Below are 16,546 nucleotides of genomic sequence, written 5' to 3'. Positions count from 1 at the left end.
AGGAGAGGGGGCTGGGAAGCACTCGTTTCCTCTCTCCAGGGCTGGGCCACAGGAAATCCAACCCTTGTGCTTCCCAAGGTGCTTCCTGCCGATAAAGTGGCCTTCTGACAGGCCCCTTCCTGCTCCCCCCTTTCCCCAGCCCTCCCATCCTGCCCCAGTCCCCAGGGGACCCTCAGCTCCCCCACTCCGGCCAGGCCAGTGGCCTTGGGAAGAGTCTGGACAAGGGGGTGGGAGGTCTGGGCATCCTGGGGCCACACTTCCGGGCAGGGAGGGTCCGCCCAGGCTTGAAGAGAAAGCAGGACCAGACCCACAGACAGCGCTGGAGATTCGGCTCTGTGGGGTCAGTGGAGTCCTGGGAGGCAGAGATTTTTTCCTAAAGGGGTAGTGGATGGAAGAGGAGAGAGCCAGGGCTCCCTCAGGGGTTAGGGCTGGTCCTTGGGAAGAGGGCCTTGCTCTGGGGTGATCAGATAAGGTTCTGGGGGCAGAGGAGTGGGTATTGGGGGGAGGGGGGCTTTGTGGTGGGCAGGTAGTGGTCAAGGTGGCTCTGTGGGGAGGGATCTGTTCTTGGAGGGGGTGCCAAGTACCGTACCTGTGGGGTTAGGGTGTTTCCAGGTTGTCATGGGGAGGAGTAGGGAGGTTTTCTGTGTGTAGGGGGTTCATTCAAGTTTATTGCTGGGAGCCTCGGGGGATCCAGGGCTGTTCTTGGAGAAGGCTGGGTGAGGCGGGGGGGGGGGGGGGGGGGGGGGGGACTCTTTTCTACCGGGGACCAGAGGGTGTGCCCATGCTCGGTTGTTCTGTGAACATTATCAAGTGCGTCCAGTGAGAGAGCGAGCAGCTCCGCTATGGGGGTCAGGGCCTTTCTTTGGGGGCACAGTCAAGGCATGTCGGGGAGTTCTGTGGGAGTCAGGAGCTGTTTCTCGGGAGATCAGGGATATTCCGACATTTAGGGCTGCTCTTTGCTCTCAGGGGTCTTGGGAGCACAGGTTTTGCAGCATTGGGGTAGTTCTGTAAGGGTTATCAGTGTTGGGGGGTGGCACGCTCCAATGGGGCGGTGGTGCTTGAGCTAGTTTCTTTACTGCGCTCCCCTCTTCTCCGCCCACTCATCACCCCCTCCCGCGTTGCCACGACAACGTGTAAAACTAAAATTCACTTCCCCGTTGCAGGTGGAGACTAGTAGCGCCCCCTCCCCTAAGCCTGTCCTCATAGGTCGCGCCCCCATCCTGTCGTCGCTAAGGTGACGGGAAGGGGGCGACAGGCGTTGGTCTAGGCAGACCAGGGGGCCTGGAGAGTGGGGAGGAGGAGAGGCGGCCTTGGGAGTCCAGAGCGAACTCGCCAAACTCGGCTGGGGATGCGGGAAGCCGCGCTGAACAGTATTCAGGGTGGTCGTAAGGGTTAAGTCGGAGGGTTAATTGGCTCTTGCTGCGTGTGGGAGAGCCCCGAGCCCCTCCCTGGCCCCGATGTCTCCTCCGTCTCACACCCAGGACCGGGGCAGGGTTGGTCACTGTCATCTCCCCCGGGCCTTGAGTGGGGCAGGGAGGTCGGTCGAATGGGGGAGAAGCTGCCACCCCCGGAAATTAATTCTCCTGTTTTTCTCTCCCCTTCCTGCCCTCTCTGGTCCTTGCACCCAACGCGGACCCCACCCCAGCTTCAGGACCCCCGGCTCGCGGAATCTTCCTCGGTGGTCCGCGGATGCTCGCACGCAGCCGAAGGGCGGCGCGGCCCTCGCGGCTCAGCCACTCCCCCCACGCCAAGGCCTAGGACTCCCCACACCCCCCGCACAGCCCCCAGGGCCCCCGCCCTGTGGGGCGGCCCAGGCCCTCCGCACGAACCCTTCCACCTCACCCCGGGACCCGTACAGTCCCCTCGCCCCCGGCCCTCGCCTGGCCCTGAGCCCTCCCGGCCCCCGCCTCCGGCGCAGCCCCCTTGCCACCCCCGCTTCCCTCCCGGCTCAGGCCCCCTCCCCCCGCCGCCCCCGCCCCCGGGGAAGGCAGGCGCCGAGCTGAGCCGGGTCGATGCAGCTGAGCCGCGCCGCCGCCGCCGCCGCCGCCGCCGCCCCTGCGGAGCCCTCGGCGCAGCTGTCCCCCGCGCCGGCCCCGGCCCCGGCCCCCCCCGGCCCCCTCCCGCACAGCGCGGCCGACGGGGCTCCGGCGGGGGGGAAGGGGGGGCCGGGGCGCCGCGCGGAGCCCCAGTGCGCTCCGCTCCCGGCCGCGAGCCGCCCGGGCTCCGGCCCGGGCGCGGGCGCCGGCGCGGGGATGGACGGCCCCGGGGCCAGCGCCGTGGTCGTGCGCGTCGGCATCCCGGACCTGCAGCAGACGGTAAGCCCCACCGCCCCGTCCCGGCAGCGCCCCCGCCCTCCTCGCCCAACCCCCCCGTCCACCGCCGCCCCCCCCCCCCACCGGCGCGCTCCGAGGCGGGTGCCGGGGACCCCAGGCCCGCGGCTACTCACCCCTCCCCCGCCGCCTCCGCGGAGACCCTCCCCACCGCCCGGGCGGGGGCGGGGCCTGGAGAAGCACCGCCCTTGGGGCGGGTCCTCGCCCGCTGGACGCGGAGGCGCGGGGTCCCGGGCTTGGGCTCGGGAGCCCCGGACTCCTGCAGGGGCTCCCGGGACTTGGTGCCCTGCGCCGGGCCGGGCGGGGCCGGTCCGCGCTCACCCGGTCCGCACTCATGAGCCCGCACCGCCGCAGAAGTGTCTGCGCCTGGACCCGGCCGCGCCCGTGTGGGCCGCCAAGCAGCGCGTGCTCTGCGCCCTCAACCACAGCCTCCAGGACGCGCTCAACTACGGGCTCTTCCAGCCGCCCTCCCGGGGCCGCGCCGGCAAGTTCCTGGACGAGGAGCGGCTCTTGCAGGAGTACCCGCCCAACCTGGACACGCCCCTGCCCTACCTGGAGGTGAGTGGCGGGCGGGGGCGCGCGACCGGGGGCGGGAGGCGAGCGCGCGGGGCACGACCACAGAGTTCCGTGACGGTAGCAGGGAAGGGCACGGCAGTGAGGGGCGCGGACCCGAGGAGTCAGCCGTGTGTGTGTGTGTGTGGGGGGGTGTCTGTGTGCCCAGCGCAGTGAACGGTGCATACAGTGCGTGTGCGAGGCGCAGTGTGCGGGGTGTGTAGCGTGTGAGGTGTGAGCAGTACGTACGGCGAGCCTTGCGTGTTCTGTGCAGGGTTTGCAGTCAGCATCTTGTGTGGTGGGAACACAGAGTGGTTCTGCGGAGTGGGGTGTGAGTGGCGGAACAGTGTGTGGAGTAAGCCAGCGACTTACCTGTGTGAACACCTGTTCCCCTCCCCCGCCCATGGAATCCCTGAGGGCAGACCTCAGTCTTTCTCATCTGCTCACCCATTCATAATGGAAAGGATGTTGAGTGTGCTGTCAGGTGTGGGGATACAGATTTACAGTTTGGGGGGGTGGTGGCAAGTGCAGTGAGCATTAAAGTTTAAGCATTATGGTGTCTGAGCTCAAAGGTGGCTTGGCCTCTTTGGTGGCACAGGGAAATGGGGTTAGTTCTACTCAGGGCATGTCTAGGAAGGTAAGTCTGGAATCAGTCTTAGAAGAGGAGTGGCATTTTCCAGGGAATCCTGGGGGTGGGAATGAAAGAGAGAGGGTGTTGCAGGTTACAGGACAGCAGGCATGCATCCCATCTGAACTTGGTGTTGGCTCTGTGTGTGTGTAGTACATAGGAGTTTTGTGTGGCTGGCAGGGTGAGTAAGCAGGACTTGGTTTTGTGCGTGCATTCGCTCACTCAACCCAGATGGGTGCCTTTTCTCTGCCTTTTCTTTACCTGAGCAGTTTCGATACAAGAGGCGAGTTTATGCCCAGAACCTCATTGATGATAAGCAGTTTGCAAAGCTTCACACAAAGGTAAGGAGGAAGCCACAGAGAAGGGACTCCAGAGGTTACCTCCTGGCCCCTATGAGCAGTGTTCCCTTCACCCCAGCCTTGACTGGATTTTGTGATATCAAAAATGTCCTTTAAAAATTCCCAAGAGCCCTTCCTCTGCTCCCAGCACCCTCCACCCTGGCTTGGGGCTGACCACTGTCCCTCCAGCTTGGCTCAGTCTGTTTTCTCTTGTGTCAGGAGCCCAGAGCAGGTGTTGGGGCAGCTGGAGGGCTGGATGCAGACTCCAGCACCATGGCTGTTGTGTGGGTGGTCTGGTGACGGGTTTTAGTCAGATCAGACTCTTACTCACCCCTCTGGTGGGCCCCTGGCTGGGGGTGGTGGTGGAGTATGATGGGGCATGGTGTCTTGGTGAGAGCCTGGGTGGAATGGAAGTGAACAGGCACCTGATGTTCTCATTTAGGGGAACTGGGAGGGAGTGGAGAGAACAAGGAGCCTAGCACTTAGTGGTCACCCAGTGCTGGGCACTCATGATTGGGCACCTCATTAATTTTCTCCTGGGAGGGGCTATTATTACCTCATTTTCCGGATGAAGACACTGAGTCCCAGAGAAGTTTTGTGACTTGCTGACAGGTGTGCAGCCAGTGAAACTGGGGCTGAATACACATCTGTCAGATGCTGGGGTCCTGTGCTCAGGCACACCTACTGAACGCTACTGCTAGGTGGGCCTGACCCCAAATGTCCTTTGGGGGCTACCTCACTGCCCTCTCTGAATGTAGGAGAGGAAATGTGGGTGCCACGGCCCCTACCCACAGGCAGACTCCCTCAGCTCCCACCTCAGGTTCCAGTGACCAGTGGGCCTTTGCTTACTGGACACTTCATTGACAATCTCTGGAGGCTGTCTCCTTCTAGGAGAAGGATCTGAGCACCGTCACCTCTGGGCCCCAGTGACCCCTCTGTGACCATGGAGCCTCCATGCCAGGTTTCTCTGCTGCCCCTGGGGCACATGGGGGTCAGAGGTCATGATTTTGGCTGGGCAGAGACTGTGCCCTCGCTCTCCACTTGCCCCAGTGTGACCCTGTCACTCTGGGTTCCTCCCCAAATGGTTACCCCTTCTCTAAAACTGTCCTGAGCAACTCACAGGACACTGGTGACACTTGTGACTATTGACCTCCTGTGAGTCCCACTTGTTTTTATTTATTTTATTTATTTTTTAAAGATTTTATTTATTTATTTGGCCGAGAGAGACACAGCGAGCGGGGGAACACAGGCAGGGGGAGTGGGAGAGGGAGAAGCAGGCTTCCTGCCGGGCAGGGAGCCCGATGCGGGGCTCGATCCCAGGACCCCGGGATCGTGACCTGAGCCGAAGGCAGACGCTTAACGACTGAGCCACCCAGGCGCCCCGAGTCCCTCTTGTTTTTAGATCGAGTTTCAACTCCTTACCCCAGCCCTGCATGTTTCTGGCTGCTTGGACCCTAACCAGCCCTCACCATCACACCGTCCCCTCTGGGTCTAGCTGAGGTCTCTCCCCTGTCATGAGCACCCTTCCTCCTGTTTGATTGTCTGGACTCACCTTAGGAGGCCACCTCCTGTGGCGCAGTTCTCTTGGTGCCCTCTCCTATTTCTGATGCAATCTGAGTGTGTTTAGAAGACCTGGGGCCTCCAGCCAAGGCCCCTTGCTTGTGCATGCAGCATCTGTACCATCAGCCTCAGTGAAGCTTTGCAGAGTGAATTAATGCATGACTAGGTCAATGAATGAAAGGCAGTCAAAGTCACGTCACAGGAGGGGCCACCCATGGGGGAGGAAGGGCTCGGGGATAAGGCTCTGCCTTGGGGTGATCTCATTAGGAAGAAGGAACAGACCACCTTGGGAGTGATGGGGCTGTGGGCTGTGGTGGGGGTGGTTCCTGCCTGGGTGCCTTGGGCTCTTCCAGGCTGTGCAGGTTGGGGCAGCATGGCTGAGGAGAGGAGCCAGAGCAGTGGCTGAGGTTGGCATAGGAAATTTTCTTGGGGGCATGACCAGGGCAGCCTGGCCTTGATGAGGGGCTGGCTGGGCTGAGACCGACTGTTGCAGTCGGCCTGGGATGCAGGGAAGGACTTCAAGCAGCACGAGGGCCCAGTGAGCTGAGATGGGCCACGTGGGCATACAGGGCTTAAGGTGATATGAGGGGGTGACAAGGTCATGATGTAGGGTGACAGGTGTGAGGAGGTGGGGCAGTAGATGCTCCTGTAGGGTGACAGGTGGCCTGAGGCTTGCTGGTAGAAGGTGGGTGACAGGCAGGTGATTGTAACTGTGCTGCTGGGCTGACCAGGATGGCTGGGTATTCCAGGCAAACCTGAAGAAGTTCATGGATTACGTCCAGCTGCACAGCACGGACAAGGTGGCCCGCCTACTGGACAAGGGGCTGGACCCCAATTTCCACGATCCTGACTCAGGAGGTGAGAAGCAGAGCAGGAAGGGGCATGGCCTTGGAGGTTGGGACCTTAACCTTCATCTGTCTCTTGAACCCAGAGTGTCCTCTGAGCCTTGCGGCCCAGCTGGACAATGCCACGGACCTGCTGAAGGTGTTGAGGAATGGTGGTGCTCACCTGGACTTCCGCACTCGAGATGGGCTCACTGCAGTGCACTGCGCTGCGCGTCAGCGGAATGCGGCAGCTTTGACGGTCAGTGTGGGTGGGGCCCTGGCCTGGAGGGGCACATGGCCCAGCGGGGGCGGGGGGAGGCTGGGCCCTGTGTGAATGCTGAGGCTCCTTGCCCTCAGACCCTGCTGGACCTGGGCGCTTCACCCGACTACAAGGACAGCCGCGGCCTGACGCCCTTGTACCACAGTGCCCTGGGGGGCGGGGATGCCCTCTGCTGTGAGCTGCTTCTTCATGACCATGCTCAGCTGGGGACCACGGATGAGAATGGCTGGCAGGAGATCCACCAGGTGGGCAGGGGGTGTGAGGGGGCGGGGGGAGTCTCAGCCTCTGTCTGGGGGTGGGGGGAGGTTTCTGGTTCTGTCAGGCAGTGGGGGCTTTCCGGGCCCTGTCAGTAGGACTGAGGGTCCTGGACTCTGTTCGGGGACCCAATAGCCTCTCCCTTATCCCCTAGGCCTGCCGCTTTGGGCATGTGCAGCACCTGGAGCACCTGCTGTTCTACGGAGCTGACATGGGGGCTCAGAATGCCTCAGGGAACACAGCCCTGCACATCTGTGCCCTTTATAACCAGGTGTGACTATGTGTGTACACATGCAGGCGTACCCCTGTACTGTGCTTGCTTACCTGTCTGGTCCTGGGTGCATGTTGTGTGTCCTGTGAACTGTGACCTTCTCAGCCCATGTGTGCACATCCGTTCCCTGAGCACACATGTTGCATGTGTGTTCCAAACAACCAGGTGTGAATTGTGCACATCTGGGCTTTCTGGGCCGAGTGGGACCTGTGTATGTTGTGTATACCTGATCTGCCCATCCCTATGCTGTGCATACGGGCTCTGGACACGTACGTGCGGGTGGGTGTGCCCTGGACCCCCATATGTGCCCCAGTGTGTGTGCATGCTGTTGCATCCTGACTGTGCCCCTCCAGCTGCCCAGTTGTGACCCCCACTCCAACCCTCCCAACAGGAGAGCTGTGCTCGGGTCCTTCTATTCCGTGGAGCTAACAAGGATGTCCGCAATTACAATAGCCAAACAGCCTTCCAGGTACAAGAGTGGTTTACAGGAGGGTGAGGCTGATCCCTGGGTGTCTGTCTCTGTGTGACTTGATCTCTCTGGACCTTGGTTCTTCCCCTGTAAGGCAATAAGGGAGCTCTCGCTCAAGGATTGGCCCAGGGTGAGATAGAGGAAGGGGGTAGGCCAGTACAGTGCCCAGCTCATGGAGGGGGCGTTCACTGTGGATGGTTCCCTTGTCTTCCTTCCAGGGAGAGAGGAGGGTCTTAGGGCTCTGGGGTCAGGGGAGAACCAGTGTGGGCTTGACCTGCCAGAGACAGGTAGGGTATAGAGGCCAAACCAGGGGTGAGAGGATTAGTTCTAGTCCCTGACTTAATTCAGGTGATGTTTCTGAGCACCTTCTCCAGCTGGGTTTGGTTCTTGGCACTGGGATGACCAGGCGCATGAGTCTCTGTATGGCCTGGAGTTTGTGAGTGAGGGAATTAAGACCACGTTATGGGGACTTTCTGACCACAGAGGGAGCTGGGCTTTTGTTCTCAGTGGAAGTGAGGGCTTTCAGAGGTCTCCTCAAAGATGTGAGGAAAATAGGTAGGTCCTCTGTGGCTGTCCAGTCAGGGGACAGCTGCAGCAGTGGAAGAGCCCGGTGGGTTTGGGTGAGTCTGGAAGGGTCTGTTGGATGACTAGATGAAGAGACAAGGGAAGGGAAGTAGGAGGGTGACAGGTATGAGGCAGTGGTAGGCCATGGTTGAGACAGGAGTGATGAGGTGTGTGGAGGGGCTGTTAAGAGAATCAGTAGGGTGACCTGTAGGCCTGGACTGTCCTGGTTTTAGCTCCAAAAGTCTCATGTCCCAGGAAACCTCTTAGTCCTGGGCAGAATAGGGTGGTGGGTTAGACAGGGGCCAAGGTCTGAGCCTGGGACCCCCAACCAAGGAAGACCCCAAACAGGAGCCCAGTCAGGGTGCACAGGGGCCAAGAGGGGGCAGGCTAGGTGCCCCTGAGTCTCCTCTCTCCCCCTTCCCCTCAGGAACCCAGGTAGGTTACACAGGGGTCAAGGGGGGCAGGCTTGGCACCCCTGAGTCCCCTCTCTCCCCTTCCCCCTCAGGAACCCAGGCAGGTTACACAGGGGCCAAGGGGGGCAGGCTAGGTGCCCCTGAGTCCCCATTCTCACCCCACCTCAGGAGCCCAGGCAGGGTGCACAGGGACCAAGGGGGGCAGGCTAGGTGCCCCTGAGTCCCCTCTCTCTCCCTCTCCCCTTCAGGAGCCCAGGCAGGGACCAAGGGAGGCTGGCTTGGCGCCCCTGAGTCCCCTCTCTCCCCCTCCCCACCTCAGGTGGCCATCATTGCAGGGAACTTTGAGCTTGCAGAAGTCATCAAGACCCATAAAGACTCGGATGTTGGTGAGTTCTGCCCAACCCAGGTCCCTGTTGGAGGTGGATTTGTGGGGAGTGGTCAGGGCCCCAACAGTGCAGGGGTCAGTGGGGATGGTACAAGGGAGTCCCCCATACCCTGAGCCTCTTCCTTGCAGCTATATTTTAGTCAGAGTTCCATTAATGGCCCCTGAAGGTAGGGGGAATCTGCTGAGGGAAGGGCCTGTGTGGAGTGGACAAAGGGTCTGAGTAAGGGTTGAGAGCATGGTTAGGTTAGGGCTGTGGGTTGGGGCCATTATTGAGTTTAGGGATCGACTTAGGTTGAGAGTGGGGTTGAAGTTAGGGTCAAGGTTCATTTCCTGTTAGGTCATATGAAGGGTCAGCAGGGCACATGGGGCAGTGGATCTCAGCCGTTGACCCTCAGTGTGTCACTCTTACCTGGAGCAGGAACCGGTTTAAGTGGCCCATATCGTGCTTCAGTAGGACAAGGTCACATAAAGAAAACAAAACACAGTGGTCGTGATGCAAATGGAAAAGGGAAGAGCTATCTTCAGGGCACTGAGCTCTGAACCAGTGCACCAGGGGAGCCCAGGATATGCCTGACTCATGGTCCCAGAAGGAAAACCAGGAGATGCCACTTGGTCTTGCCACTAGGGCAGGCAGGAGGATGGGCACAGCCATCGCACTGGAGCCTCAAGGAGGTCCCCACCCACTCCCGCTTTAGTGCTGGGTGCTGGGCTGCTCTGGGACCTGTTCTTGGAATCCCCCCTTCTCTCTCCCGTGTGCAGTGGGTGGGGCTATGGGAGAGGGTAGGTCTCCTCTCTTGGAAAGGTGACCCCTTCAGCTAGCTGGCCACATGAGGGCTCCCTTCTTAGCTCCCTCTGTCCTGAGTGGACCAGGTTTTTCTGCCCATGGTTCTCTCTGGAACACGGGCTCCCAGGCTCCCCTTTCTGCCATGGTTGCAGTGTCCCCATTAAAAAAAGCAAAAACAAGAAACAACTTAAGTGACACTGGACAGCAAAGGGCTAGGGATGGTTTTGGTTCTATTGTGAGGTTACAGTCAGGGCTAGGGTTGAATTTTGGACTGGGGTTAAGATTAAGGTCAAGTTCCGGTTTAAGGACTCTTCCCCTGTAGAGTGAGGGCTCAGTTATGGTCTGGTTGGGGCTGATAAGTGTTTTGGAGGTGGTTGTTAGCCTGGGAGAACCCTGGTTTGTAGACATGTGGGATCCTCTCATCTTGTGATTATTTGACCATGGGAAAGCTGCTTAGGACCTCTGTGCCTCAGTTTCTCTTATGTAAAATGTATTTTTTTAGTGGTTGTTTGCATACCATTCCCTCCTCTGACCTCATGTGGGATTTGATTCTGTGTGTCTGGACTCTGGCAGGTGAACTTGGTCTAACTGATTGGAGGGAGGGGGTGTCTGGTCCCAGCCAAGAGAGAGGAAGGCTCCAGCTGCCTCTCATTTTCCTGATAGTGGACAGAGATACTAGGGCTCCTAGGGTCACCATTGTTACGACTCACTGTCTGGCTGACCCAGAGTATGCTCGCCAGGTTGGAGTTAGGCATGTCATTGCTGAGCTGAGGTACAGAGCAGGTGTGCATACCAGTTCACCCCCGTGTGGGCATTGGCTTTGCTGGCTATGTACCCTAACCTGCTCAGGTGTCGTGCATACACGCAGATGACATAGCCAGATGTCCCTGAGCTACAAGGAATATATTCATGAGTGTTTACTATAAGCCTTGTTATTTTAGTTTACTCTCTCAGCAACCCCTCATGGAGTGATTATTAGTAGTCCATTTTTATAAACGGGGTTTAGGGCAGGGGCTGTCTTTGGACCTGTCCTTGTCACCCCCTACTCCCTCTGCACACCTTCACTCCAGGGACACTCCCTCAATGACAGTCACAAGTTGCCCTGTCTCACCCCAGGTTGGGGACCTGGGATGGGCCTGCACACAGAAGAGCTGGAGGGAGGCTCTGCCCATCCATCCTCCTTCCTCTTCCTCGGGAAGGGAAGCCCTTGTGGAGGGTCTGGTAGGCTGGGACCTGTTACCCTTCCACGGACAACCGGGAAACCTATTGGCAGCCCTCTCTGGATTGATAGGCCTGAAGCAGAGAGAGACCCTGGTCTGGGAGCAGCTACTCGTGTGCCTTGACCTCTGTTGCCTTGGGCCGACTTAGGGTCCACATTCTTCCCCGCCATCTCTCACGCACATGCTTTCATGTTCTCCCTGACTTGCTGTCCCATAGTGCCGGAGAGAAGTTCTTCTCACACCATACCTTGGGATCTTGTTAAATGTAAATTCTGACTTAGTGGCTCTGGGTGGATCCTGAGAGTTTGCATTTCCAGAGTTTCGGCTCTGAGGTGAGGCTGATGGTCCATGGCCCACACTTCTCTAAGAGGAATCTAGAATAGGGCTTGGCAAATGAGGCCTCACAGGCCAAATTCAGCCCACAGTCTGCTTTTTTTTTTTTTTTAAGTTGAGGCTTTAAAATTGAGGATTTATGTTTCATTTAGAGTTAAATCCACATAACATAAAATTAATTATTTTAAGTTGAATAATTCAGTGGTATTTAATACTTTTACAGTGTTATACAACCACATTTATTGAATTTCAAATATTTTCATCATCCAAAAAAGGAAACCCTGCATACATGAAGTAATTATTCCATATTCCCCTCCCCCTCAACCTCTCTTAACCCTTAACATGCTTTCTGTCTCTATAGATTTATCTATTCTAGATATTCACATAAATAGAATCCTACAATATGTGACTCTTGGTGTTTGGCTTCTTTCACTCAGCTTGTTTCCAGGCTTCTCTATATTGTAGGATGTATTACTGCTTCATTTTTTTTTATGGCTGAATAGTATTCCATTGTTTGTATATATAAAATTTTGTTTATCCATACATTCTTCAACAGGACACTTGGGTTGTTTCTACCTTTCGGCTATTATGAATATTGCTGCTATGAACATGTGTGAAATGTATTGGTTTGGATACCTGTTTTCAGTTATTTTGGATATAAACTTAGGAGGGGAATTGCTGGGCCATATGATAATTCTATATTTAACTTTTTGAGAAACTGCCAAATTGTTTTTTACCATTTTACATTCCTACCAGTAATGTATGAGAATTTCAAAGTCTTCAAATCTTTGCTAACACTTGTAATCATTGGTTTGTTTTTATTATTATTATTATTTTTATTTTTATTGTGGCCATTCTAGTTAGTGTGACATAGTATCTCGTAGTTTTGATTTGCATTTCCCTAGTGGCTAATGATGTTTATTGGCCATTTGTATATTTTCTTTGGAGAAATGTCAAGTCCTTTGCTTATTTTTTTAATTGCCCATAGAATGAGTTAGGAGGTGTTCTTTCCTCTTCTAGTTTTTGGAAGAATTTGAGAAGGATGGGTGTTAATTCTTCTTTAAGTGTTTGGTAGAATTCACCAGTGAAGCTGTCTGACGCTGGACTTGTGTTTGTTGGGAGATTTGTGATTTTTGATCCATCTCTTTGCTTGTTACAGGTCTGTTTAGATTTTCTATTTCTTCTTGAGTCAGTTTTGGTAATCTGTATTTTTCTAGAAATCTGTTCATCTCATCTAACTTATCTAATTTGTTGGCATACAATTGTTCATAGTATTCTCTTAATCCTTTTTAATTCTATAAGATTGGTAGCAGTGCCACAATTTCACTTCTGATTTTAGTTATTTGTGTCCCTCTTCTCTTTTTTCTCTGAGTCAGTCTAGCTACAGGTTTGTCAGTTTTGTGGATATTTTCAAAGAAACAACTTTTGTTTTCATTGATTTTCTCTATATTCTGTTCTCTATTTCATTTATCTTTGTCTATCCTTATTTCCTTCCTTCTGCTAGCTTTGGGTTTGGTTTGCTTCTCTTTTGTAGTTCCTTAAGAGGTGCACTTAGCTTATTGATTTGAGACTTTTATCCTTTTTTGATATAGATGTTTACAGCTATGAATCTCCTTATTGGCACTGCTTTTGCTGCATCCCATAAGTTTTGGTGTGTTTTTGTTTTTATTTTCTCAGAGTGTTTTCTAATTTCCTTGTGATTTGTTTTGACACACTGGTTGTTTAAGAGTGTGTTGTTTAATTGTCATGTATTTGTGAATTTTTCAGTTTTTTTTTTGTTGTTGTTGTTCTTGAATTCTAGCTTCATCCCATTGTGCTTGGAGAAGATATTTTGTGTGATTTCACTCATTTAAAATTTATTGAGACTTGTTTTGTGGCCTAACATATAGTCTGTCCTGGAAAATGTTGCATGTGCACTTGAGAATAATGTATATTCTTCTCTTGTTTTCTGTAGTGTTCTATACACATATCTGTTAGGTCTAATTGGTTCAAGTCTTCTATGTCCTTATTGATTGTCCCTCTAGATGTTCTATCCATTATTGAAAGTGGGGTGTTGAAGTCTTAAATATTATTATGGAACTGTCTGTTTCTCCAAATGTGTTAATGTTTATTTCATATATTTTGATGCTCTGTTGTTTGGTGCATATATGTTAATAATTGTTAATATATTTGATGAATTGACACCTTTTCAATATACAATGTCCTCTGTCTCTTGTAACACTTTTTATCTCTAAGTCTGTTTTGTCTGATATAAATATAGCTACTTAGCTCTCCTGGTTACTATTTACATGAAATATCTTCCTTTATTCTTTTATTTTAAACCTACCTGTGTCTTTGGATCCACAGTGATTCTTTTTGTAAATAGCATATAGTTGGATCATGTTTTTTAAATCACCATCTGCTTTTTAAATAAAGTTTTATTGGAACTCAGCCACACCCATTTGCTTATATATTGTCTGTGGCTGTTTTCATGCTATAGTGGCAGTGTTGAGTCCTTAGGACAGAGGCTATATGGCTTGCAAAGTCTGAAATAGTTACTATCTGATTCTTTACAGAAGTTTGCCAAACCCTGGTCTAGAATGTCTTTTATGGTTTCCCTCGTTTTAGTTAACCATAGATGGTCCAGTACAGCAGTAGCCTGGTGAGATTTGTCTCATGTGGCCTGTTCTGCCTCGGCTGAACCCTGTGAAATGGGCAGTTTCTTTCTTTTCTTTCTTTTTTTTTTAAAGATTTTTATTTATTTGAGAGAGAGAGAATGAGAGAGAGCACATGAGAGGGGGGAAGGTCAGAGGGAGAAGCAGGCTCCCCGCCGAGCAGGGAGCCCGATGAGGGACTCGATCCAGGGACTCCAGGATCATGACCTGAGCCGAAGGCAGTCGCTTAACCAACTGAGCCACCCAGGCGCCCGAAATGGGCAGTTTCAAGAGCAGATCTGAGCATGCCCAAGACCTCATTTGGCTGACAGGAGGAGCAGGCTTCTGCCTCTGAAGCTAGAGTTAGAGGCAGTTTGGGATTGACCCCCAATGGTAGCTTCGGTGATAGGCTGGCCAACTGTCCTGGTTGCCCAGGACTGAGGCAGCTCCTGGGACATAGGATTTTAGTTTTAAAATCTGGAAGGCAAACCAGGGTAAGTTGGTCACCCTATCTGGCTGCCCAGAGTCTCATCTGTACCCCCCCCACTCCCACCCAGTACCATTCAGGGAAACCCCCAGTTATGCAAAGCGGCGGCGGTTGGCTGGCCCCAGTGGCCTGGCCTCCCCTCGGCCCCTGCAGCGCTCAGCCAGTGACATCAACCTGAAGGGTGAGGTGCAACCGGCAGCTTCTCCTGGACCCTCGCTGCGAAGCCTCCCCCATCAGCTGCTCCTCCAGCGGCTGCAGGAGGAGAAAGACCGAGATCGGGATGGTGACCAAGAGAATGACATCGGTGGCCCCACAGCAGGCAGGGGCAGCCAGAGCAAGATCAGGTAGGAGGCGTCTGGGAGGCCCTGGCAGGGTCTGGGTGGGTGGGGTGTTGGGACCCAAGCAGGAGGAGCCAGCATGGAGAGGCAGGGAGAGACCTAGTGGTGCCTGGCACCTCTACAGTGATGGGCTGAGGCTCGGGGTGGGGGACTCCCAGGCCCCCCATACAGGCCTCCCTGGATGGGAAAGGGAAGAAAGTGAGGCCTTGTTGGCTGGAGCAGGCTCCCCCATGCTGATCTTTTGGAGCTGAATTTGTCCTGAGGGAAATGTAGGGAGGATATTGAAGGAGAGGGTTTGGCCAGCTCTGTGCTTTGTAAAGTTTCCTGCAGTGCTAGGAGGAGGGTAAAGGCTGAGATGAGGCAGGGCTGGGTGGTGTGTGGTAAGGGGTTAGGGAATGGAGCTTCATCTCCATGAGGGCTTGAAACCTATAGGTGACCCCTAGCCCTGTCTCTAAGAGGGAGTCTTCATCTTTCCCCCCCCTCTCCAGCCCTGTAGAACCACAAGACTCTCTGGTTTTACTCTTTACCCCTTACCATTAGCGCTGGGACCCTGAGAACCAGGGACATGGGAGGGACTTGGCATCCCCAGAACTCAGAGGAAGAAGCCTGGGCTAAAGCCCCACCGGCCTTGGTGGGCTGGACAGTGGGGAGTAGGGGGGTGGGCACTGGCTCTGCAGATAAATGGTTGGGGTCCAGTGCAGACCTGGCATCTGCTGACTGTGGCCTTGGACAGGTCAGCTAACCACTCTGTGCCTGGGTTTCTCATCAGTAAGGTAGGAGTAATTCCATGCAGTTGTTTCCTTCGGGAAGCCTTCCGGAACCTGGGCAGGTGAGGGGTCCCTACCGGGATCCCCTGGCCCACAGCACAGTCCAGCCACTGCTGGTTAAGGCATCTCTCCTCCTGGCACTTCGAGGAGGAGCTGTCCTCCTGCAGCTTCCCCAGAGCCAGTCACATAGAAGGTGCTCAGGAGACATTGTTGAATGAGTTACATAAACAGCATTTTGTTTTCAAGATGACAGCTGGGCTGAGCAGCATATGTGTATTGTTTCACTTAACTTTGGCCATACGTGAGGCTGTGCTCTATTAACACTATTTTACAGATGAGGGTCCTGATGCTCTGATGGGGTAAGTGACTTGTCTAAAGTCACATAGCTAGGAAGCAGCATAATTGGGCCCCACGTAGACCTGGTTCCCAAATTTTCTAAGCCTGAGTGTTCAGCAGAGGGCTTGGGGTGCAGCAGGAGCTTATAAAAGCAATTTCTTCCTTTGCCTTTGTCCCTGCTTGTGCAGCTGTAATCTGTGATGTCTCCTCTCTCTCCGTGTCTCTGCCCAGACTCCAACGCTGTCTGTCCTGCTCCAAATCACCTCAATTCTCCCCTGAAGCTTTTGCATGTCCCATGGATTTCTTAAGGGTAGGACAGCCCAGTGTCTAAAAGAACAAACTTTGGGATGTTTCAGTTTTGCAGAAACAAAAACCTGTAGATGCCCTGTTTTCATTTATTTTTTGTATATTCATTTATCCTTTTGGCAAACATAGAACTAAGACCTGCTCTGTGTGGGACGGCAGGATTATTACTATTTTTCTACAAATACTTAGTCGGTGCCTAGATGCCAGATGTGGTGGGAGCTAATAGCAGGGAGTCCTAAAGGTCTCAGAAGGACACTGACAGCTGGGGCCCAGGACTAAGAAGCAGTTAGATGGGCAGTAATTCAGGTAGGGGGAGCTCCTGGTGAGTGGCCAGGAGGGGACTGAGGAAGTTCAGTGCACCATGGAGGGAGAACACCTCAGGGGAGGAGATCCCCTTTGGCATTTGAGCTGCAGGGGCGGCAGGGGGTGGTGGTGGGGAATGTGTGGAGGGAGGCCTAGTCCCCGCCCCCCCC

The 16,546-nt window shown here is 54.4% G+C and overlaps 1 protein-coding gene across 1 annotated transcript in view; it reads left to right on the top strand.

Annotated features, from left to right (window-relative positions):
- Positions 1-2,012: 2,012 nt before the first annotated feature.
- Positions 2,013-16,546, top strand: part of SHANK3 (SH3 and multiple ankyrin repeat domains 3) — a 49,838-nt gene continuing 35,304 nt past the window's right edge. Inside the window, 10 exon segments of the mRNA XM_034985964.1 lie at positions 2,013-2,315; positions 2,685-2,888; positions 3,780-3,851; positions 6,158-6,266; positions 6,340-6,491; positions 6,590-6,757; positions 6,922-7,038; positions 7,430-7,507; positions 8,804-8,870; positions 14,397-14,670. Of these exon segments, the coding sequence (XP_034841855.1) occupies positions 2,013-2,315; positions 2,685-2,888; positions 3,780-3,851; positions 6,158-6,266; positions 6,340-6,491; positions 6,590-6,757; positions 6,922-7,038; positions 7,430-7,507; positions 8,804-8,870; positions 14,397-14,670 (1,544 nt within the window).

This window comes from Mirounga leonina, unplaced genomic scaffold, assembly GCF_011800145.1.
Source record: "Mirounga leonina isolate KUSES-001 unplaced genomic scaffold, KU_Mleo_1.0 Mir_375, whole genome shotgun sequence".
NCBI lineage: Eukaryota > Metazoa > Chordata > Mammalia > Carnivora > Phocidae > Mirounga > Mirounga leonina.
This window is presented reverse-complemented; position numbering and strand designations above follow the sequence as displayed.